We start from the raw sequence: 26147 nt of genomic DNA, 5'->3' as shown, positions 1-26147 counted from the left end.
CAATTTTAGTTTTGATTTTCTTTCTTTTTTTTTTAAATTCTGTTTTACAACAATATTTAGATTTCCAGACAGAATAATGTACCATATGTCTGAGTACCACACACAGATCTCAAGTTGGTCATTGGCCACATATCTATAGGATAGGCCCAGATGAATACCATGGTTCCTGGACTTCCAAACAAAAGACAAAATCTTCAGTGGGAAAAGAATAGGCCTTGTTCTGATTTACATGACACAGGAATGTGGCTCTGACTGGTGGAGAGGTGAGTGTTAGAGGTTACAATTCCTTCTCATGTGTTGTTTTCTTTAGATTTATGGTAGTGTCGTCATAACATATGGCAGAGTTGTTTTCTTCTGGGTTTGTTTTCACATTTTTAAGGGACTGTTTCAAAGTCAGCACTGTCAAATGACATGTTTGGAAACGTATGAGCTTGCAGCAGTATCTTGGGAATTGTGATAGAGCTTGTGCTTCTTACTTTTGTTAAATTGTGCTTTTAGTTCCTGTGCGTTTTCTTCACTCTAGAACTGTATTTCAGGCATTTTTGTTCCCTCAATGGTCTGTACTGTGAAACTGAAAAGGGAACAAAGCCCATTCATTTTTCCCTGACATCCCACTTCGGGTGTGTCATCAGTGTGACTGTAGCAGGACCCCACTGCAGTGGTTTCTGGTCCTCTGCAGGCTGCACATGTGTGCAGATGGAATGCAGCCTCTACCTTGTTGTGCTGCTCAAGCTTGGAATTGAGCTTTAAACCTGCAAGCTTAGATGATTTTTCTACTTTAAATCCTCTGACCTTTTAAGCCTGCATACTCAGCTTACGAAGCTTGAATCATCATGTGCCTTTACTTTGTGGGCTTGTTTCCAAAATAAATGGTTTTGTTTTTTTTTTCTTTTTTCTACTTTTTAATGGCTATGGAACTTTTCCTAAATTAAGAATATCATAGTCACAGACCGCTGAGGCTGGAAAGGACCTCTGGAGCTCACCTAATCCAAGTGTCAGCGTTGAACTAGACTGGGTTGCTAAGGGCTTTGTGTAGTTGAGTCTTGAAAATGAGCAAAATTCCCCAGTCCCTGCAGCAATCTCTCTAGTGCATATTTGTCCCCAGAGTGATTTTTACTCACTTCATTTCTGTTCAGAACTTCCTGTGCTTCAGTTTGCACTGGTGGTTTCTCACTTCCCTTTGGCTGCCCCCAGTAAAGCCCCATCTCCCACTTCTCCGTAGCCTCACAGAAACAGCAAGGCCCCTGCTGGCCATTTCTGCAATTGAACAAGTCCAGTTCCTTCATCTCTCTGCGTAGATCCCATGTTTCAGTCCCTTGAGACACTGGCATCCTTCCCTGGACTTGCTCCAATTCATGAACATCTTTCTTGTTTGTAGGAGGAGAACTTGATGCAGTATTATTGCCATCTGTAAAGTACTGCTAAAAATAATGGTACTAAGAAATTTTTTAGCTTGGTAGGTAATAGAGCATTGGAACAAAGAGAGCATTTTAAGGATTGTATTTAACTTGCAACAAATTGGTTATGGCTGTAGAGAATTCTGGTTTCACAAGGTAAATTTTGTTAAACTGCATTATTAATTTTGTTCTTTGTACTTAACATCCTTAGAAAAAGAACCGACTAAGCTTTGGACCTCTAGTTAATTCTCTGTTTTGATAAACAAAGCTATAAACTTCGTTCAAGCTGTCCAATATCTTTGGAGAATAGGCAATTTTAAAAGACTATCAATTTCATATACTGTGGATGTAGATCAGGATGTCTGTATAGCTGTACAGATACAATAAATACTTACTTGAAATCAAGTGTCTTCATTGAAATGATAAATTTTATTTTGCAAGACTCAGTGGTACAACTGAATGGGGTAGATGAAACAGAATTTTCTTTAAATTTGCTTTAAATCCTTCTTGCCAAGTTCTCTTAGGTTTGATCTCTGTCCTTGTCACAGAGTGCTGATGCTTTTGTCTGGGAAGTTTGACCATGGCAGTTGAAGAATGTAGGGAACTCTGTGCTGGATGCACGGCAATCTAGGCAGCAGATGGCAAAATTGTGGGGGCTGGCTTTAATGCAGTGAGCTTAGACTTGTGAAGAAATTAGACATTGCAGCTTGGTTATTGTTCAGTCTGTGAAAGGGCAACAGAAAGAAAGGACCAAATGGATTTTGCCAAGATTCCATGCACTTTTAAGAGCATTTTTAAACTTGTTTCTCCTTTCTGACTGTTCTTGCTTGGTAAAACTCTGCCACAGGTGATGAATAGGAGATGGTTGTTTGCATTTCTCATGCAGTAGCTTATCTGAGATATCCCCACGTGAGCTTCCCATCCTGGCTGGTGCAGCTTCAGCCCTTGCTGTCCCCAGCTGCCTTCAGGCACCCCCTGTGGGGTGTTGAATGAGGATCTCAGAGAGGGCTGAGGAGCCAGGACGGGATCCTGTGACAACTCGGCCCCGTGAGCAGGGACTGCTGACAGAGTGACACGGAGGAAACCCCTTACCCACCAGCAAATGCCAGGCTTTCTTTGGAGACACTCACAGCTAGAAGATAGTAAGCAAAATGATGCTCCTGTCTAAGAAACCTGCAGAAGGAAGTTGCAGTGTGAGAGTAAATATTGGAGTACATGTTCTGTCCTGAATGATTAGGTAGATAACAGAAGATAATGTCTGCTGGAGCATGTGGCCTTTTCTCCAGAGACATTTTCCTCCAGAGGGATTTGGGACTTTTTCTTCATGATTTGAGATGGAACAGGGGATGTAGTGATGTCTGCACAGTGACTGTACAATATTATGAGGTATTTGCTGCTTTTTGTGATCTTGGATTAGTCGATTTCCTAGAAGTGTATTTTTCTTTACTGAGGTTATTTAAAAAAATTCCGTTAATCAAGATAACCCTCTGTGTCCTCTTCTGCTATGATAATACACAAGTAAACCTTGCACTGCAGATTTGGGTGGACCAACTTTCAGGGTGACAAGGTCTCAGTTCCATCCCTGATGACCCCTTGATGTGTGGACATTGGAAATTCACTTCAGAGATTTTTGAGTTACAGCTGGTCATTTTTTATAACAGTTGTGTTCATTGTATCCATCACTGCAAAGTTTAATTTCTGTAAAGCAATTCATTTTCCTTTATTGAAAGATGGAGCAACACTTGGTTAGCTGAGAATCTTCCCGTGGAGCCTTTTTACTTCATTGTGCGAAGTTTCATTGCTGGCTGAGGCAGCCTACAGTTTAAAGTGCTTCAGCAAATACTTGTATGGAAGCTGTTGAGATAGAATGTCATCCATTTCGTGTTCCTTATCACAATGTTCCATTGTTTTCCATTCCTATTTATTTTTTCTTTTAACTTTTTCTTCGCTTACCTTGAACCTTTTAAAACAAAGAATTGCTTTAGGAAGCTGTTATTTCTGATAAAATCTGTGTGTTTACAAAGGTGGAGAACTCACAAGGAATAAGGCTACCAGTTTACACAAATAAACTCTTTTTTTTTCCCCTTTTTTCCCTTTTATTTTTTTCCTTTTTTTCCCCTCTAATAGATAATCAGAGCTTAGCTGAGTCGACTATTCGCTTGCGTAATTTGGAATAGCTTTATTGAAATTTTGCTGAATGCTATTAGGCATTTTCAAATATTGTTGATTTTTCTTACCATATGAGTTTATACAGCCTTAACAGTGGTCTCTAGTAAAGCCTTCTGCAAGGAATATTTTTATAGCTTCACACTACTAGCAAGGAGAAAATGTATTAAAGCCTCTTGTTAATAAGCAAATGAAAATTGCTAGTATTAAATTGAGGCAACAGAGGTTCTGTGGAAGCTTTAAAGAAAGAAGGGGACTGTTTCCTAGAGTGAGATAAAATGATATAAGTGTGGAGGGAAAAGCAGGTGGTGTTCTTGACTGAAGTGACAAATAAAGTACCTAAACCCATAACTGCTTGCATGATTTCTACATTTGATGAGTTTTGAGAATAGTCTTGTAGAGGTTTGAAAATAGCTAAGAAACTTCTTCAGCAACACGATCATCTCACAGTAGGATGAGATGTGCACAGGAGCTTTGCTGATCTCAGATTCTGGCAGAGCTCCCCTGCACAGTGTATTCATCTGTAAACAAGAAATGAAAGGCACATTCCTGATGTTTTTCTCTTGGCTGATCTTGTACCCAGTGGTACAGGTTTTGCTGTTGCCAGCAGGAGTGGAGGTGCCCAATGGGTGTAGAATTCCAGAGTGTTTTAACATAAGGAAGTGAAAAAGAATGAGGAAGGAACTGTCTTAAAATTCTTGGCATTGGACTTGCTTGGGTGCAAGAGAAATAGCAAGTCCTTTGATATTACATTTCTACAACTTGATAGCACAGTTATTTATTTAAAATCAAAATCCTTGAGTCTAATATGGAAGCACCATGCCCAGGAGCTCCCAGAGACAGCTGATGGATTAGCGTGGGTGTGAAGGAAAAGGCTTGTGGATATGGACAGTATTCAAATCCATAACTGAAACTCTAGGCATAAATAAGGCTTTTGCAAAAATGAAAAGATAAAGGAGCCTGACAAGAGAACAGAATACTGGAAAATGCTGGTGAATAATTATATGAACTAATGGCCAAGTGTTGGTGAAAGCAAAACAGAGGGGAAATGGCTGGAGCACAACTTATGCTCCTACCAGCTTGATGTCTTGGCTCTGTGCTGGTAAGGTTAAAAATCCCATTACATTAATTAAAGGCAGCATTTTACCTAGGATTAGAATAAAAAAGGTGCATCACCAGTGGACAATTAAATAAATCAAGTTGTCACTCCTTGTATGGGCATTTAGCTCTGTCTCACTGCTATAAATGTGGATCAGTTTGATCAAGGACTTAATCAAAAATTATTTAGACAATTACTCCCTGTTTCAAAAGTATTCTCTAGTGATAGAAAACTATTATACAGAATCGTTAAAGCATGCTTAATGGCATTGTCTTCATTATACAATGATAAATTATTCTACCTTTCTTCATTAATGGCATTTAGCAGTAGATAATATTATTGTTTATTCTTTCTAGGCAGTAAAAGAGTAACAGTGTTCTTTAGGCAATTAGTTCTAGCAAACTTAGTCTTTTGAAGTGGCCAGTTTGTATTTGATCTTTAAATCGTTATCGTGAATTTGTTCAGCTATACTAATTTTAAGTAATTATATTAATTGAGACCTTGGCTTGTTGTGTCGTTTTATGGTGGCTTGATTTCCACCCCCCCCCCCCCCATCTGACTGCACAGACTGCTGGAAGTATGTAGATAACAATTATACTGAGAGCAGGAAGCTGAGCACTGGAACTCAGTGTTTCAAGTGTGCAGCAAACTCACTGTGTGACCTCAGGTGGGACTCTTATCCTTATGGTGTTTAACTTTTGCTGTAGAATAATACAGATTTAGCTCACAGGGCTGTTCAAAAGCCTAATAAATATCTGTAAACAGCTTTGAGTTAGTGGTGGAAATATGTTATCCCTGGGTAAAATATTTTTATATTTTTTTTCTTTTTCTGGAATGAGAGGATTGTTAAGGCCTCATCCAGAAAAGAAGGAAGAACACTCTCTGATAGGAAAAACTTTAAAACTTTGCATGGTTTTGCCTCTGTGTATCTGGGAAGAAAGGATGTCATTTCAGCCTCCTTGTGTAAGTGTTCTACTTAGTACCACTTTGGGGGATTTTTAAGCCTTTCACTGAAAAATGAGCTTTTCTAAAGCATGGCCCCCTCTGAGTCACTGTGACACAATCCTCGTAATGGCTGCTGTAGCTTCTAGGATGGGAATCAACATGATAGTTGATGATCAGTTACTGAATTGTGCACTATCCAAACAATATTTTAGTGAAGGTAAAATAATTTTCAAGAAAAATCAACTAAATATACTCTGCGGGCTATTGAGGCACTAAGTGAATTTTGTTTGTGAACTTTGCCATTTCTCACACTCTCAGAGAGGGAAAAGCACTTGGTTTGCAGCAGCTGAACACAAAGACTTGAGTGGCTCATGCGTGCCACACTCTACCTCAGACCTGGGACACTGCAGATGCTTTGCTGATAGTGAAATTTTTCTGGTGTGGTGGTCCCCAGCTTGGGAGCTGCATTAACCAGCAGCCACATTTAAGAACATTTATGACTTTGTACCTGAATTTGTCTAGCTCCTTTTTCAGCTGACCTCTGAGAAGAAAGAAACTCTCCATTTGGCCTCGGTGTCAGCTGTGATTCTGAGGCCCCTTGGGACAGGCAAGAGGCTGGGCTCACATCTACCAACCTTCTCTGCCCAATGGAAAGGGGAATAAATTCAGTGAAGAATAAGGGGTTAATCCTTAGCAGTCAGTGAATGATGGGAGACTGTTAGAACACTGTCTCGTAGCTCCTGGGCTTTTCATCAGTTCTTGATGGCATGTTATTTTCTTAATGGAATGCTATTTTCATAATAGATTTAAACAGTTCTGGGATTTATAAGAAGTTCCTGGAGTACAGAAATCTCCAAAGTTAGTCTAGAAATAAAAACATGTATATTTAAATAGATAAAAATACATATATGAGATAAATATTTGGCTCAGTTCTTGATTTTGTTGTTGTGTGTACCATTTTCACTGCCCTTAGCCTGAAATAATTCCTAGAGCTTTTGTTTATTACAAAGAAAAAATAAAGCAGGTTTTGTCTGCAGTAAAGCAGAACACAGAACGCCTTTTAGCATTGTATATCTTGTACTACTTAACTTGAATCATTCATCACAACTGTTCTGAAATAGCTATTTACCATGTCATACTAAATACATCTAATTTTCAACTTAATATAGAGTGGCTCGCTAAAATGAAAATTCATTATTTGGACAGAAAAAAAAAAAAAGAAAATTCAGAAGAACAGTTTATCAATGAAAAATGAGGCTATAGCAAATAGACTGTCCAAATATACTTTCATTTTTGGTGCAAATCAAAACCAGAATACTTGTCATCAACATTTTTTCATCTAACAAAGTGCACATACTATGTTGTACTTAGTGGTAGTATTTAGTTTAAAATTGCACTTTATTTATTGCCTCCTTTTTTTTAACAGGCAGAGGTGATCCAGAAGTAGAGATGTACTTTTTTACTAATATTACAATCAGAAATAAGTACAGCAGTTAAATAACCATTTAAAATTTTGCCTGAAAATTTGTACTGCACCAAAGCTAAATTGTTGCATTTTCTCATTTCAAAAATAGTTTTTGCATAAAATAATGAACAGCATTTGAATCTCTGAATCACAAGCTTATTTCCAATTGCTGCTCCTGAAAAAGAGTCCAAGCTTTTAAGAGATTTTTTTTTTTTTTTATGAACAGAATGGTACACGGTGTGCTACTTCTTTAAATTAAAAAGAAAAAAAGGGAAAAAAGAAAAAGTTGTGTTTCCAACACTGCACTATTGTAATGTTTTGATTTAGTTGTGCCAGGTGATTTAGGGGCACAATGCAAATGTGAGGTGCTTTGTTTCCCTTGATCTTCTGAGTGATTCCTGGGCTCTTTGTGGCATGAGGGGCAGTTCTAATGGCCTTGTACACTGTAATCATGTCAGGATAGTTAGAAAATGCAGGAAACAAGCCCATAACTTAAGTTAGATAAATGTGTGAATCACCTTCAAATTTACAGAGAGTTTTAGCATAAGCTTTGCTAAGCCGTGAAAATTCATGTTGAGCTTTCCCTCCATGCCTCCTATTGACTTGGCTGTGCTAACACAAAAAGAAATGGTCAATTTTTTTAAACCTCCTAAACAAAAACCTATTTTTCATTTCTTAGCTCTTCAGCTTTTTCTTCTCTTATCCTCTCTCTGCTTTTTTTTCCTATTGTCTCTCTTTTCCCTCTAGGATGTGCAGTGTTTTAATGTCCTTGGACTGCCCACAGTTACACTTAGGGTAACCCTCATTACCCCTGCTGTAGTCATGTTCAGGTAAACAGCTGCTTCATAGAAACACAGTAAATGTTATATTGAGTGAACAGTGAGTCAGAAGTGTATTACACACGTATGCCTTGGGGCACATGGGATCTGTGTACATCAGCAGCAAATACATGAGCTGTTTATTGCTTTAGATTGACTGCTATGGTGGGTCCATATCAGCTGAGACTGAATTCCTGTGAAACTTGACCAGCCCTTTAGCAGGCCATTATAAATAATAAATATTTTCTGAATAAACTCCTTTCTCAGCAAGTTAGACAGAGCTCCTGTGTTTCTGAAATAATTAAACCAAAACTAGATGAGAAAAACAGTTGAAGTCACTTGTTAGTGGTTGTACTGCTCTGTAGTGTAAGTGGGTCAGAATGAGCAGTATTAGTTAAATCCTTTGAAATAAAAGGAATTGTTAAATCAGTTATGATTTAGGTCAATTACTCAAAATAAACTATTCACAGAGTGCCCTTGGGACAGTCAAGTCAACGAGTATCAGGAGTTCTGAACTCAAATTGCATCTCACCATTATTCTCTAAGCAAAGCTATCACACCTTGCCTTTCCAGGAATACATTACATAAAGATTTCACTATCTGACAGGGAAGGTGCTTAGCACTGAATTGGATCCATGTTTCATCTATTTAAGATAAGCATGAAAAAAATGTGAAACAGATTTTCTAGGAGTATTTCACAGCTTAATTAACTGTGTTTTAAGCCATGTATGGTGATACCGTTGTCTAAATTTCAAAAATGGTTTGGGCATGATGCTCTGGAACTGGTTTTTGCCTGGCTGCTTTGAGTTCATAGAAATCCCCAAAGCACAGGTGAGGAGGAGAGAAGAATCTCTGAGAATATTTCATTGTGTTTAGGTAGATGTATTTAGTTTCAGATGCTTGGGATTCGTCCTCAAGCAATGGAAAAATAAGGAAAACACAAATTAAAACTACTCTAATACATGAACATGACATTGAACAACAATTCTAGTAAAAATGTTATCATTTTATCTATAGCATTTTAAGGACCTACTAAAATTAGTAGAGTTCAAGAAATTTTTAATAGTCTGGTTTATAAAAATCAAGTTATTCACCAAATTATTCTGATGTCTGATTCTTGTAACAAGGTTTTCCTTATGAAAGATCAAAGTAAAGATCTTGGGACATTTCTACATTTATTTTCTTGTGTTAGCCAGAGTTTCTGTAGTGCAGACATTGTGCCTCACGTTCTGCACATGCAGATGACTGAGGAATATTTCCAGGCATGATCAGCAGTGGAACACTGTCTTACCATTTCCTTTTATTTTGGTATTTGTAGGGGAGTTGCACAAAACTCTACAAAAGAATGGTTATTGAGGGAACAATTTCAAAAACTCTTGTCTGTCTGAGAAGAAGCTTTAAGAAGCTAATGTCCTGGGTATACTCAGAAGTTTTATCTCAGTCACAGCAAATCCTTCTTTTAACTACAGTAACAAGGAATTAAATGTTCTTTCAGGAACAATAGAAATCAGGCCAGACAGCTTTAAGTTTAGCAGTCATAAAAACAAAAAGCTGTTTGTTTGTCTGAACTGACAGACAATATAGAATTCATATGGAATAACAGGCTTTGTGCTGAATAGCAGCATGAGGACTCCAAGAGAGTAACTGGCAGGTTTTGCTCAATGCTGTTGTGCATTTATCTGTTTCTGTGTTTATAATTGTGATATATTGATATCTAAATTTGATGAGAGAGTTTTAAAATGGGATTAAAGAGCCAGGCATTGTTAATCTAAATGATTGTGTGTCTCCTGAAACTTCAAGAAACTGTTTGTGCCACCAGTGTTAATATACTTTACAGTTAACGTGCTTTCCAGTTCAATAAATATCACAGGACCAAAGAATTGAAGTGAAAAATTCAGATATAAAGGAGTCAGTATAGCCACTATATGTTCAGAGAGATGAGAAACAGGAATGTGTGTTGAATATTTCTTTTTCTTTAATCTGAAGTTATAAAACGAACCTTGACAGTTTGAAGTGCCAAATGTCTCTGCTTTTGTTTTGGCTTTTCTGTATGTGTTGTTTTGTGACTTTTTTTCCCCTCTGAAATGTTAAAAATAAATGAAAAAGAAGAAAAAAGTAAGCATGTTTACAGTTCTTATTCCTCACAGAATGCAGAGTACCTGTGGGTGGCTTAAAGCAGCTGTTTCTCGTGGTTACCTAACTTTCTTCTTTAACATACAGAAAGAAAAAAAAGCCCAAAAAACCAAAAACCACAACAAGGCTAAATGTCAACTCTAAATGAAGCCAAGAAACCTTTTCTCTAGGTCACCAGCTCCTCTGGCCAAGTACATTTATTCTCTCTTAGGGCCATAATCTGTTTCAAAGAGCATTGATTTAGCCAATACTTATGCCAGTGCTGTGACCTCTTCTCCTGCAGGTGCAAACAAGTACCACAATGAAAGGCTTGGCTGCCTTCTGCATGTTTTATCATCTTTTGCTGCAGTTTGTTCCTTTGGTGGCAGAGATGGCACAAGGAATCACTGCTGAAATGCTTTGGTGGTTTAAGCAAAGCTTCTGGCCTGGGCACATTCTGTTGGGTGGGCTTGGGAGAGGGAACCTGGACTGAGAGGGGACAGGGCAAGGAAAAGGTCTTCAACCATCTCAGCTAAATTCACCCAAACCGTTCCTTCACCTCCTTAGCCATGTATAGAAAAGCAGGATGTTTTGTTCCAGTTTTTGCTTGTTAGCAAATCTGAGTATTTTTCTATGTGGGAAGATTTAATTTCCAGCAAAAAAATTTGTCATGAGGATTTCTCAGGACTAGCACAGACCTGGGCATAGTATGCCATGAGAGAAAGACATACATACTAATACCAACTGAAAATAATTAGTACCCCAGTGGTTACTGTTTGGTGTTTGTGGGTGTTTGTGCTTACTGTATTTCTTCCTTTCTACAGTATCTTTCATTTTGCAGTTTATGCATGCTAACAATGCATATATTAACGTCTGTGTGCCACAGGAAGGGTGTCCTAATTAAGCACACTGTAAGAAACTCTCTTTCTGGTCCAGTGAACAAGAAGAGATTTAGACAGTTTTCAAGAGCTCCAAGTGCTGAGTTGCATAAACTGGCCATCTTGAGGGGTTGTGAAGAAGCTCATTCAGTCACGTTCTGGGGTGCACAAGAGCAGCCAATCCCCAGAGTGTGCTCAGGCACCCATAGCCATGCAGGAATGTCAGGGTTGGGTGGGACCTCTGGAGACACCTGGTCCACCTTCAGAGCAGAGCCTTGGATTATGTTAACCTTGCTGCTGCTTATAAACACGTTGTTAAAGGATAATGTACAGCTTTGTAATGCATTAATGCTGAATAGGAATAATCTCCTCTATGGAGCTCTCTTGCATGCTTCAGTCTTAATTGCAAGCCCTCCTGCAGGAAGAATGAAAATAATTAAAGCTGGTTTGAGTCTACTTTCCTTCTGTTGCATAACAGAGACAAATATAATTCTGTCAGTTCTGTGTTGTTACCAGAGTTCATTCAGAAATCAAAAGATGACAGTGTTTTTGTTTTATCATTATTTTTTAAACTCTTTGTACAATAATTTAGATAGAATGCAATTATCTTACTGCATTCAATTTTTTTCTCCCCACTGATTCAGGTCAATTATTTCAATTTCTAGAGGATGCATCATGTGGGTCTTCCCTTTCTTCTCAATCTGTGCCACATTGTTCTTCAAGGACAAGTCAGGGGAAGTAGAATAAAACAAAATGTAGTGGCAGCATTGCTTACTGTTTTGTTATCCTTTCGTGGTTTTAGGTGCCAGTGACTGACCCCAAATAGAAGAGTGGCTTTTCTGGAACCACTGTTCCTGGCTCAGAATAATGGATATAAAGGACAGACGGCACCGCTCTCTGACCAGGGGCCGCTGTGGGAAGGAGTGTCGCTACACGAGTTCCTCGCTGGACAGCGAGGACTGCAGAGTGCCCACTCAGAAATCCTACAGCTCCAGTGAGACACTGAAGGCATATGATCATGACACCAGGATGCACTACGGAAATCGAGTGTCTGACCTGGTGCACAGGGAGTCAGATGAGTTTCCAAGACAAGGTATGTTTAAAGTCAGAACTGGTTTCTTTTATGGTAATCCTCGGTAGACAGTCTCTGTTCCTTGTTAAAGCATCTCAGTGTTACAAGGAGTTTTAATGAAAGAACTGTAGGAGAATGGATATTATCTTACCATTATTTCCACTGCTTTGTGCTAAATAAGAAAGTTCTTTCTTTTCTCAGAGTTCTGGTACTTTTGAAATTCACAATTTGTAAATGAGGCAAACCGAGATTCACTGATCAAAATGTCTGATAGACACAAGTGCCATGACCCTTAACCAGAGTGTGTCTTTTGCACAAATCTTGGGGTTAGCCCATGTGCTAACTTGGTATTCTGTTTCCTAGGTTAATTTTGGGAATGAGAATGGCATTTTCACCTAAATGTGACTCTCTTTAACACAGTATCTGTACTGAAAAAAACAACTAAAACACTGTTACGGTAAAAACCCCCTATAGCCAACATACACTCATTATTCATCACGGGCCTTGGAATTCCTTTTCTGTTCTTAAATGCTGTGGAATTGAACTGTGGGACTGGGAGTGCTGGTTCCTTTTACTTCATTTTGTCACTGCTTACCCATATTGCTTACCCTTGACCTTATAAAAACTGAAAGGAGGAAACCCATCTGATTTCTTTTGTAATTGGCTGTAATACATTATCGCAGCATTGAGGCCTAGAACTAATATTTGAAATAACCTGCCTTTGTAAACTGGTAAGCAAGAGGAGTAAGCAATCTCTTTTTTTATAAAATGGTTCTTGCTAGGTCCAATGGATTAATGAATTAAAAATGTAAGTGTTTTTAGTTGAAAAACCTGTAAATGTCCACTATACACACATAGGTTTATTTTCATTCAGGTATGTGCTTGTCTCAATAAATTGTAAGCCTCTCTGCTGAAACCATTAGTGAACATTGCTTCATAGGAGCTGTGTTTAATCATCTGGTTTACTTGTCCAAATAGCCAGATTAAATTGGCATTCAATCAACAATTAGATAAAGGCATTTGAATTAAAAGCCTTGGTTTAGTGTCAGTTGAGAATCAGGTATGGTTCATACCAGGTAAGATACAGGCAGGCTTGAGGGATAAATGTATAGGTTTTGTGCCCCTCTCAATGGAAGGTAAATCTGGTACATAATTTAAATGCAGAAACTCTACTGGTTTGTGTATGTGCTTCTTGACAGCGTGTGATAGTTCTCTGCTACACATTTCTAATGTTGTAACTCAGGGAATGGGAAGTTATCTCACTTGTGGAAATCATTCAATGGAAGGTCATTCCTTATACCTGATACCCTGTCATACATCTTGTTTAAAACATTCTGACAGCAGTCAGTGTCTGTCTTCACCTTTAAATCAAACTGTCTAATAATTAATGTTGATAATTAACCCCTTGTCTAATCCCTCGTTTCTCTGACATTTGTGTGCAGACATGTGGGAGTGTTTGCATTGTGCTTGTCTGTCAAACACCCAGTTCTGTTTTCTGGGGTAATCTCTGTTCTTGGAGGATCTTTCTTTGCTTAGAGGTGTTTACCTGTGATAAAGCATCAAAGTGCACCTCGAACCTCTGAGCTACTGGAGCCATTTTCACTGCAGTTTGTTCTGCTTTACTGTACAGGAGTCATCTAAATATTACTTTTCCCTATCAGGATGATTGATGCTTCAGCTCAAGTGCCTCATTTTAGTTTGCAGGTCATTATTCAGCATTTCATAATGGTCTTTTTCTCTTGATTACTGATTTGACAACTGTTCATCCTCCCCCTGCTCTTAATGTGTTCTTATCTGCCTTCCTTATGAAGGGGAATGCAAATTGTTGGTAACTGAATTGAAACACTCAGATTTTTTTTTTTTATTGTTATTTTTTCCCCTACTAGTCTGTGGTGTTGTGTCTAAATAAATAGTGTTTATTTTAGAAAGCCAAAGTAATTTTTTTGTTAGATAATGAGCAGCAACTCCTTCTTTTCCTGTTTTTAAGTTAAGTTTAGAAAGCAATTTTTTTAGAAAATAAGTTGGTATGATGATTCTTTGCATTTGAAAGCTGGATATTTTTCTGACTGAACAGTTTTACCGACATGAAATTTGAGATAATGTGACAAGTAGATCCAGATTAAGATTTGGTAGCTGTTCTCACTTTCTATATTAACATTAGATGGATAAAAATGTGATTCATATAGTAGGAAGCTCTGTTTGTTACATCTCATGCATGCAGTTTCCAGCTGCAGACATCTAGTAATTTATACACTTAAATTTATTCTAACTTTGACTGGGTGTTAGGATGGGATTCAATTCTGTAGGAAATAAACATGCTTAAAATAAATAGTCTTTAGAGGCTTTTTGTTCTTCTATTAATAAAAAGCTTGACTTTTTTTTTAAGGAATTGTAGATCTTTTCCTCAGTATTTTGTCTCTTCTATTAGAAAAGCTAAATACTTTTGACTTACTGCAAAGTATTTGGTTTTACCATGGCACTGCAACTGCTCACACAGTTGTTTTGAGCTGCTCCTGGTGGCACATTTCTGGGTTTGGAAATCTGTTAAGACAAAGTTGCACTCATTCTGTTTTTGCTTATCAAGCTTTATCAGTGAAATACTAATTAAAAAAAGCTATATTCAGAGCTCAGAAGTCTGAAACAGTTCTTGCTGTGTTGCTTTCTTATTTTCCTTAGAGGGGTGAAGGTTGTTCAGACTTAAAACAAGGTTTTAACTGTTCACAGTGACTGATAGGCTGCTACTTAGAGGCTACAGCCACTCTTACAGGTGCTTGGGCTGACCAGACTTTCTCTCACTGCTCATATTTCCAATAATACCAAGATGAGATCTTTGATCATCCTGTCATCAAACCTGAGTCATCCTCAACTCTTCGGTTAAAATTAATGTATCCCTTCCAAATTCAACTGAGTTTTGGAAATTACAGTTCTAATACTTCTTTCCAGAACCTGTGACCTTTTGAAAATGAAATGTTTTGATACATAGATTTGGATTAAAGACATTAAATAAGACTTTTTCTTGTATTCTGTCTGGAGTGAGAGCACATTCTTAGTTTTCCTTTGTCGTGCAAGGTTTTTGAGTGGCATTCTGCAATCTGTTGATTTTCGTTATAGCTGTACGGTTACATAATCAAAGGAAATTGGAGAAGCTTAAGGAGGAAGCCCTTAGCATGGAATCAGATGTAGGGTAGCTTGTGTGAGAAAAGGCCTCAAGGCAACTTTCCTGTTATAGCCAGGACATATACTCACTTCTCTTGAATCAAGGCTTACTTTGGTTTTAATGGTGACCTAAGAGAAACTCCATCCCAGTGTAAAATATTTATTAGGGTGAGACAACTGCCTTCTATTTCTCCTATCTAGAAAGCACAGTCTTATTGAGAAATAAAAAAATTATAATTTGTGTACCTTATTTAATAAAGATGCTGAATAAAACTTCCTTCCCTTACCCTCTCCCTCCCCAAGTCATAAAAGATGATAAGGTTCTTATTGTTAAGTGATTTAAAAACATGAAAGCACTTTTCATCTGTGCTCTCATCTGTGGTGAAGTTGTTAATAATGGAGCAATGTAGCAGCATTACTAGACTAGCAAATAAATAAAAGTACAAACCTTTACAGCAGTCTTCTGTAAGTATGCTTTTAGGAAAGGAAAAGGTAAGAAAGTTGAACCCATACCTAACATTCCTCCTCTGATTTATACTCTAATATCGGTCAAGTGCCCTTTTGAGCTGTAATAGCAAGATGATCTGATAAACAGAAATTAAACCAAAACTTTGTGTATATTAGGTCTGAGTCACAATAAAAACCAGAAGGAAGTCTCTTTAGAAGTGGATTTTCAGGGAAACATCATGGGATTGACTTTCAATCTTTTGGGTACTTCTATTTAAATATGCATAAATTGTTTTCTCTTGGTATTCTGTGGATTTTGTTATTTTTTGGGGGTGGTTTGTAATGTTTGGGGGCGTGTGTTGTTTTGATTTTTTTTTTTTTTTTCTTTTGAGCAACAAGCTCTTTGGTTTGCAAATGCTAGCTTAAATCAGTTGTGATAATCTCTTCCTTCTCACTTCCCTTTCATTCCCCTTCCATCCAATTTTTTGCCATTTTAGCACTTTATATCTTCATCCATTGTGACTTTGCTGGGCGTGGTTGGGTGCTCAGACCATCTGGACTGACCATTGAGTCAGAGTGTCTGACAGAGACTTGCTGAACAAAGGTTCATCTTCATCTCTTCTCACCTGCTGGACCAGTTAGGAAGCCGTGATGCTGACAGAGGACTCCAGTAATAATTAATAACAACAGTGCTGGCAAACACAGCACTATTCTAATATTAATATGTATCTGTAGAATAAACAACAGCTAGACATAATATGTGAATTCTCTGTACACACAGTTTCTCTCAGGGAATAACTTTTTATTCTTGGCAGTTTCTCTCAACTGATCATTATTAAAAATCAGCATTTATTTACAGTTCAAATTAGAGACTCAGAATGAAGGGATTTCTGATGCTAATATATAAGTATATATAGATTTATGGTCCTTTTAGTTCCTTTTTTGCTCCTTTATTTAGCTTTCAAAAAGAACTTCTATTTTTACTGCTTGTCTGCTGGACTCCTCATTAGTTGATGATTAAGTTAAACTAGGTTCTTTTTCTTTTAACCATTTTCAAAGTTACATGCACATTATGTAAACTACGTATAAAAGGATAATGTCTAAAAAGTAGGTGTTATCAACATGTAGTAAGCACAGACTGAATAAAAGAAAATTTATAAAACCTCAGGTCTACTCTAAAATAGGCTTAGTAACCATTTTCATGCAAATACCTTTTCAGAAGAACTTCAAAATTAATACAAATTATGCTTTCTATACTTCATAGTTTCAAATTTCTATCAAGCAAAAAGATCCCGTGCTTCAACTAAAGTCCTGTTTGCTCGTCTTGTAGTGCTGGGGCCTGACTGAGTGTTGAACAAAACCTTTTTTTTGTGTATTTTTTTCCCCTCATCCCTTTACTCTGCTATGTAATAGAATTCTAAGACTTTGGATCCTGAAAATGATAATTTTTGATCCTATAAACCCTTCTCCATTTTCTCATACACACATGTGCACACACTCTTCTAAGAAGTTTGTAATATTTACACACATCTGTGGATGCTCTTTCTCATATTAAAATCTACTGTAAAGGGAAATAATGTACTCCATGGAGATGACATAATAATTTTATTTTTAAAAAAAGGTATTTAAAATGAAAATAATTCTTGGTTAATTCTAATAATGAAAACGGCTAACATTGAGCAAATTGTGTAAATTTTTTCCACAGTCTACGTCTTCTTTTCTTCAAAAGGATCTGCAGTTCAACGGATATTTTTTAGGATCTGGTTTCCAGCAAGAAGTGTTTGGAAGGGAGACTGATTAGTTGTAAGTGTTCTCAAACTGGAAGATACTTAGATGCTTTTCTAATCCATCTATTAACACTGAAATGTCGGATTTAAAAAGCTTTTACATTTGATCTGGATTTGAATTGGGCATCTCTGTCCCTGCATCCAAGGCATGATCTAGAAAATTATTCTTTAGATGTAGTCCTGAATTTCCATTAGTGAATATCATTTTGTTTCTGTGAACTTGGGAGCCCCTCTAAAGCTTGTTTTTTGGGAAAGAGACATTAGGCCATTTTCCTTCTCCTCCTCTTTTCTCATAATACAGGAAGAAAGAACTATTTAAATAAAACGGAGTTCAGCAAATATTTAACTGACAACAGCATTTATTTTGGATTATACATTGTTGAACTCTCCAGTGCCACATGTTTTTAAGGTCTGCATCTTCAGAAAAAAATAAGGAAAGGATTAGATACTTGTATTTTAGTGGAGTGTGGGGAAGATGGGTTAAGCACCAGAGGGTATTCACTGCTCCAATGCACAAGTCAGTTTTCAGTTCAAATGCCTTGGGGACAGGTTTAAGGTGTGTTTTTGTTTACTCTGTAATTGTCTTTTGTGCTTTATTTTTTTCCCCCCATGTTCTTTTGAAATGTCTTACTACTATGGACTAAATTTTAGACTCAGTGGACAGCTGGTTGATCTGTGGTGATGATTGCTGTGTTTATACTTGCTCTGTCCTCCCTGTTTGTTCTCCTAATACCTTCAATGGATTTTGTGATTTTTAGAAGCTTTTAAAATACTATAGCTGGACCCAAATGCACACACTTCACACAGTAAGAACAACATATGGAAACTTTCAAACAAACAAAAACACCACCCAAAACTCATTGTCTTCCTTCGAGAACCACAGGGGTTTTGGAATTGAGTCAAAGTGCTGATGACCAATTCATTTAAAGCCTATAAGTCAGTAGAAAAACAAAATTATAAGGAAGTATAATTGGGTAAGCAGGGCCCAGCATTTGTTCTTTTTGTTTTATATTATTTGTCTCCGGATTCAGAGTTCCAGGTCAGAGGATCTACCAGTTTTGGCCTTCTATGGAGTTGCTCATTAACTTTCATCAGATTATTTCTGCATTGATCCCAGTAATCTGTCCTTGAATTAAGCATATTCTGAAGTTCTGGAAACATCAATAGACAGAAAATCTATGATTTCCACTGATTGGCAGTGACTGTGAGAATTCAGCCTCCATGTTAAAAGCAGATGCCAGCTTCTCTCTGGGTTTTGGAAACTGGCTTCGGTTTCTAGCCATTAGGTCTGGTGATGCCCTTTTCTGTGTTCTTGAAACACCCATGATACCCAGTGTTTTTCTGTACAGATTTAATTAGATGCTGCAGTTAAGTCTGTTCTGTGAACTGTCAATCTAAGTAGAGCTCTTCAAGCATCTGCCTGTATAATGTCATCTTCTGTCATGAATTTTGACTTAGTGGTTGTTTCTAAGCCCTTTCCTACCTTTTAGTTTATCTCTAATGGAAACAAAATATGCCACAGCAATACCCTGTATGCCCCAGTGATGTGGATAAAGACAGGTTGAAGAGACAGTGACTTGTATGAACACTATTTCATGTTTTTACATCCAACTTCAAATTAGCTTTTGCTGGTAGCAGTCAGTTCCTGTTGAGGTGCTGATTGATCCTTTAAGGTTCTGAAATGGTTTCAGAGTCCAGATAGCTTGTTAGACAAAATAGCATGCAGATATCTTTATATATTGCCTTTTTTTTTTTTTTTTCCATATGAGTGCTTAGCTGGAAGTGACTTACAGTGAGTGCAAAAGTACATGTCTGTGAATGTAGACCATATTGGAAACAGAGATTTACTGTCCCGAAGTGTAATGCTTACTCAGCCATCTGATGAGATTTGAGCACTAAACAGTTTGAGAGGGATGCATAAAGCTGTTTTATTACAAGATGCTGTTATGAATTGTAGCAGCTTTCCTTATGCTATGCTGCTGTTGCCAAACAAGTTGCATGAATGTAAGCAGTTTTATTTGTGATTACTTGCTTACATTTCCTTAGAATAGTTGGGTTATAGCTGTTTGTGATTTCTGCTCCTCCACTGGTGGCAATCCCTACCTCCTGTTTAATTCAGAATGAAAAGATACCTTTTTAAAACTGTTTGGAGAAAAGCCTCTCTGAGGAACGCTACTGCTAATGTGTGAGGTGGAGTGGGGCTCAGATGTTTGTGTGTGTGGTAGAATCTAGTTAAAAAGGATGCAGAAAGCTCAAAAAACCAGTTGGCTGTTTCTTCATAATTCAGTGAAAAGTAAAGAGATTTCATTTTAGCTGAATTTAAGCCAGTCCAGAAATTAGAGAAATAAATCACTCACGTAAAGAAATGTTTTGGGAAATACAGTACTTAAGACCTATACTGTTTTCTGAACTTTAGTCAAAACCTGGATGTTACAACTGAATTTAACACTTGAAACTGTTCTTGACAGAGCAGAGAAGGCAGTTCCCATTGTCTTGCTTATGAGCAGCTACAGTTGCTTTTGATGATACTGCTGAGCTCTGTTTTCCTGATGACAGTCAAGTGTGTTCCTTATGACAATCACTACTTTAACAAAGATACTTGTTTGAAGTAGATTGCAAGAGAAGAACAGTTTGATCATCAATGCTGAAATGTCTCTTCAGTGTAGTTTGTCCAGTGTAATTCTGAATGTCAAGTCTTGGTCTTCTGCTGATTGCTACGGAAGATTCTTCCTCTTAAAAAAAAAAATTGCTTGGAAGATCTTCCCAATATCTGTCTGTTTTATTCTTAGCATTGCTCTTGCTATCCAAGTTCTGAGCCCAGGTATGCCTTGCCAATCCTAGTATTGTTAGACATCCTTTAGGTATGTGTCCATCACTCTCATATTCCTCCTTTCCTTATCACCTCATTTATCCACTCTTAAGTTTGGAATCTTGGTAGTTGCTGTTTGCTGTGTTTCTTCTCTTGGCATGTTATTCCAATATATTCATATGTCACCTAAACCTCATGGAAATTTTCCTGTACAACGGGTTGACACTGAGCACTGCAGCTGAGGGGTTTTGGTTTGGCAGTTCCACCAGCACTTGTAGAATGGAAAGAAATGTCTAACGTTGAGGCAATTTGAACAGCTAGTTCAACTGTATTTTTTCCACTATTCCACATGAAAAACATAAAATAGCAGGTGGTCAGTTTTTACCTAGAAGTGAGCAAGTTGTCTGCTGTCTGTGGAAACAAGTTGAAATTTTGATTATGAAACTGATATGCATAATCATATTTGATTATATGAAATGGTAAAGGCTCACTTGCAGGATGAGTCAGTTCAGTATAACTTTGTCTTCTCAAATACATTAATCAACTCAATTTGTTTAAATATTGAAGTAAAAATTATCAGTATTTTAGGTTTTGCTACTTAAGCCAGAAGCAATGTTAGTCAGATAATTTAAAAAAAAAAAAAAAAAAAGACCATCATGTAGGACAAATTGCATAAATGTTATTTCTTCAAGCAAATGGCCACTCTGTGGTAGCTGGTCTAGAACTGTATACCCGCTTTTTAAAATTACTTCCAGTAGAGTACTGTGTTTTAAGGATGGCAGTTTAATATGGCATATGAAATATTATAAATATAATATTAATATGTCACGTTATGTAGTTAGAGTACCAAAAAAACTTTTTATTGATGGTAGTCAATTTGATTTCATAGCAATATCTGATTTTCTTTTGAAGTTTTTTGGTCCCTAAGATAGGCATTTGAATGATATTGAAGAAAAGCTAAAATGGTACTTAGTCTCTGTGGGGGAAGTATTACCTTTGACTAAAATTATTCACAATGTGCTAAAAGTTTACCACACAAAAAGTGATTATGTGGACTTCATTCTTGCTTAGGTAATCTTACCAAAGAGAGAGGCAGAAAGAGTAGTATTAGTCACATAGTTTCTCTTTTTGGTGGGTTGGGTTTTAGTTTCTACTGTGTCTGCTAAACTTGCTGCAAATATATTTTGACAGTAATATTAAAGTCATTACAGCAAATAAAATTTTGTGTATGACTAGGCAACTAAGTGTGTGTGCTCCTATTAAGTTAGTTTCTAAATTCTTACAAAAATAAAACTCATAAGGCATTATTACCAGTATGTGCTTCAAGAACTGAATTTATAAAGTAGATGGTTAATAATATGAGGAATGATATATCACAGCTGTAATGCCATGTCTTCCAAAGTTAATGAATACTTACAATTTTTATAATGAAAAATTAAAATAAGGTTAAAGTGGTTTATAAGACTGCCTACAGATCCAGCAGAAGTCTAATTAGACGAAAGAACATTAAATTTGAGGGACTTGGAAATATATATTACCTGGTATTATATATGGACTAAAATCCTGCACTTGTATTTAGGATTGTTCAAATGTGGACGATTCAACCAGAACACAGCACAGAAAAATGAAATGGTATTTGCTCTCTGAAATCACTGTGTACACAACAGATTGTGGGTTTAGATGTCTTCAGCACTTCAGTTATGTGAGTCTCTCTTATTGACTCAGTGCAACAATCTCTCATCTGTGTTTGCCTGTTTCTTTACCATTTCTGAAGTAAAATGAGCCTTTGTGCTTGTTTTTCCTACTAACAAAGCGTAATGAAGCTTTCGTTACTGTGCCGTGGCGGCTCTGGGGCAGCTGCCACAAAGCCACGCAAATGAGGTGCTGGTTTAAGGTCTGTTTGAAAGAGGCCACTGCCTGCAGCTGGTTGGTTTTGAGAGATGGTACCACACAGGTGAGGCTCAGCTGCATTTTTAGAATTCACCCTCAAAGAAAACTTTGAACTTCCATGGTGGTGTTTGGCTTCAGAGCACAAGAAGCTGCTGTGACGTGTTCCGTGTTCCTGTCTCGGGGCAGGGGTGGGAAGTGTGAGGCACTGCTGGAAGAGGGGAAACTGCCTTCTCTTCCCACAGGTGTTTGCCCAGGCGGGAGCTGGGAAGACTGACAACATAGAAACTGAGATGAGCATTGTGATACTGCACTTCCCTGAACTTGTTTTTCCGTTTTGTGTAATGCAGAATGACTGTAATTGAGAGTGTATTTGGAATAACCTGCCTTTGTGGTTATCAAATATGTCAGCTTTGCTTTTCACGTTTGTTTGTCAGGTTTGTAACTCTTATAAGCTGTTATTGCACGACAGACTCCTCCATCTTAATTTCAGTCTCTTAAATTCATCTTCTTCCTTCATTTTTTTGACAGCATAACAATGTTACACCTTGATCCCAGTGTATCTATCCCACAGGGGGTTTGCTGTGTGGTGTTTTTTGTGGCCATCACTATACTAGCAGAACAGTTCTTGTTAACAAAATTCCTCTGAAATATTGTTTTAGAGTGGATTTTTTGTTGATCTCTTTTCTCATTACATCTACAACTTGCAAAAGCATAACGGAATAGAATGTATCTCGTTTTTCTCCAGCATCTCTCTTACTCCTGAGGATTTCAGTATCCAGTTTAAGGAACTGTATACGAAAAACTGTTTCAGAAGTGTGGCAACTTATTCACTTAACCATACAGATGTGATGTTTATATAACAGAGAGACTTTGGCATTTCAAAACCTGATGATGATCTGTAGAATAAGATGGCAAAGGAAGAACTTGGAATAAACAGAATGACGTGAGAGAATAAAGAAACCTGAAGTTGAGGTGATTTTTACAGTTGTAATATTGTGTTGTAAGATATAAAAATATTGATTAAGAGTACTGATTCAGTTATTTAATCTAAAGTATCCATTTGCTCAACTGTGGAGTAGTGAAGAATAGAGATTTAATTTAGATTCAATTTTTTTCCTGAAAATTATGATTTTTTGTATCATATGGTTTTGAATTAGAATTTAATTAAAATTTAATTTAAATTTAATTTAAATTATTTTAATTACCCCACCATCATGGTTTTTTGTATCCTTATTGTTTATAGTTGGAGCGGGTGAAGTTGATAATCCTTTTCATAGAATGGTTTGGATTGGAGGGGACATTAAAACCATCTCCTTCCAAGCCCCCTGCCACCAGACCAGGTTGCTCATACTCCATCCAACCTGGCCTCAGAAATTTCCATGGAAGGGAACCACAGCTTCCCTGGGCAACCTTTCTATTTAGAAGAAGAGGGAGTGACCATTCCAGATAATAGAGAAAATACAGTTCTTAGTGTATTTGCCAGGCATGGGAAAGACTTGTTTACTTGTGTTTGCACCAGGGATGTACAAACCAATAAATGGCTCAAACTGATGGAGATTTACCTTAGATCCTCTTCAGGTGGTGGAAATAACGTGCTGCAAGAGAGGAGTTACGCTCGCATATCAAAAAATGCTGCTGCAGAGATGCAGAGTAAATTTCCACAAACGATTGAATAAATTAAGCCCCTGGACACGTTTATGGTACTGTTTTCAAAACAGAAATTAAAATCCATGTCTCTGGAGGTCGTATGACTACTTAGCAGGGAAACAGACTCAATGTTCTTGGTAGCGTCAGTGAATACCAAATATGCTTTTTAAAAAATAAGATGTATTGTACCTCATATGTTTACTACATTTAGCAGTATAATTTGCTTAATGCTCTGCAATATTCCTGAAAAAAAAAAGCCAAATTGTTTGGCTTGAATTCATCTTGTTCATATGTAATAAGATGACTAAAGTAAGTACTTCATTTATTTTTTGCTCTTGTAAGGGAATGTCTTACAGAGATGATGCATCTCAGAGGCCTTTATCACTTCATCTTTCAAGACAGAGAGTGAAGTTGTGCTAAATCTCTGCACAAACTTTACTTCCTACAGCCTTTTTACTGAAAGGTGTTTTTCTGTAGTCAGCAGCTCCAAGAACTGAGTTCTGTGGTTTGGTCCTGCACTTGGTCTTTGGCAGACACAAACCTCCCCATGAAAGAACCAAAAGAAAACTTTTAGCAGGGTGAGCAGCTAAAGGAAGAAGTAGACCCTGTTGCATGAGAGGGCACACTGTGATTTCTTATCATTTAACTTCCTCCTGTTCCACTTATAAGCATTTTTCTACGGACTATCTTAAATTCCTTATGACTCCAGGTTGTAAATTAACATACGGCATAATCTGAAATGCAGATGAGGGGAGAGAGGGCACTTGTGGAAAGTGGCTTCTTGTCTTACTGTCAAGGAGACTGTTATGCTTGAAGTTTTATATTTCTGCTGAAATCCATAGATATTTTTGGATATGCAGGTGGTAGAGTGTGTCTGTCAAATTTTCTATTTTTTTTTTTCTTTCAATGAATTCTTTGCAAGAATCTTGGCAAAATATTTTGAATGCATTTGTGGGGTTTTTTCCTTTTTTCCTTCTATATTCGCTGTTCAATTACACCTTTTTTTGGATTTTCTTATCTCAGTGGTCCTTTCTTAAAGACTTCCAAGATGTGTAGAAGGATACTGGTAAATAAAGACTTGTAAAATCACAGAAAAAAAAAATAAATCTAGTGAATTTAGTAGAAGTGACAGTATCTTCTGTGTTGAAAAGGCAGAGTAAATTTTGAGATGTAAGGATTGACGTGGAAGAGAGTTACCAAGATAAAGAGAAGATGAACAAGGCTGGTCAGGAATAGTGCTGAAAGAGGCTAAAGAAAAAAAGATGTCATTGTGGGCTTTTCGGTGCCAGCTCTGGGCAGAAGCAGCAAGAAGAGAGAGCATTACTAGAACTTTAGGAATGAGCTCTTATCTAAATCAATATTATACTGAGATACAAAAAAAAAGTATACCGGGGTACCTGAGTTTATTGGAGGCAGAGTCAGTGTGCGGTGCTTCGTTCATTGCTCAGACTGTGCTGAGCACACCAGGCAGTGTTTGCACAGCCCTGGATGGATTTGGAATTGTGCTTGTGGCGTCATCTTTCCCCACCTAAATTTTCCTTTTTCCCCACAGTCTGTATTTGTCATGTGTGTGACTGAACTCTGAGAGACTGGAGCTTGAAGTGCTATGCTGATGCAGGGCCCCCTGCCTATTTTAATTCTTTTTCCTTCTAATAATTAACCCTTGATTATACATATATACCAGCCATGGTACATCTGAGTTCTCAGTAAAAAGCTGTCACTTTATTTTTTAGCATTTTCATTATGACATCGTTAATGCTTGATTACAATGATTTTGGGTGTGTTTGGCCACCACTACTTCCCATGGATTTGAATTCTCACTTTACAGTTTTCTGATGTTGGGGCTGTGTTAAAGCAAATGTCATTTTCCTAATGGGAAGTGAAATTTCATGTCAGGAGGACATGCATGTGCTGAGCTTGGCTTTATTTCTTCCATAAGAACGTAATATTTTATTCTTCTAGATAGTGTCATATATATTCATACCATAGTTTTATGTATATAATTGCATTTTCTATTTATTTTATATAGACATCATTCTTACCTGCAGAAAGCAACTGTTATTGTATTTTCTGACAATGAGCATTTACTTACTGAGAAAATAATTTTTACTTTCAGAGCTTTTCGATTAGAAAGGAAGAAAAGCAAACTGATTATTATGAACTATAAAATTCTTCAGTACTGAATACCAGTAGATAATCCAGGGCACTTTAAGATGCAGTTCTTTTTTCATCTATTTAACAGGCCTCTAAATGATAATGAACTTGTCTTGATGTGCATGTTAATTTGTGGTGAAAGCTGGTAAATGAGAAGTTACCCGAGATTTAAAGTCTAAGAAAAACAACTTGAAATGCCTCTGCTTCATCCTTTATGTAGCTAAAAATGTTATAAAATGGAAGAAGACAGAGGTGAAATGCTTAAGAGTGAAAAATGTCTCGATTTTAAGTAATTCATAGGTTTT

General features: G+C 37.2%; 1 protein-coding gene across 13 annotated transcripts in view; it reads left to right on the top strand.

Moving 5' to 3' along the window:
* The window catches only part of TENM2 (teneurin transmembrane protein 2), a 654736-nt gene that overhangs the window by 159543 nt on the left and 469046 nt on the right, over positions 1-26147 (top strand). For all 13 annotated transcript variants that reach the window (XM_019289969.3, XM_010406241.4, XM_010406240.4 and 10 more), the window contains exon 3: positions 11683-11973. In XM_019289969.3, coding sequence (XP_019145514.3) covers positions 11748-11973 — 226 coding nt within the window. In that variant the 5' untranslated portion in view covers positions 11683-11747. The remainder of the gene's footprint in view (positions 1-11682; positions 11974-26147) is intronic.

This window comes from Corvus cornix, chromosome 13, assembly GCF_000738735.6.
Source record: "Corvus cornix cornix isolate S_Up_H32 chromosome 13, ASM73873v5, whole genome shotgun sequence".
NCBI classification, from domain to species: domain Eukaryota; kingdom Metazoa; phylum Chordata; class Aves; order Passeriformes; family Corvidae; genus Corvus; species Corvus cornix.
This window is presented reverse-complemented; position numbering and strand designations above follow the sequence as displayed.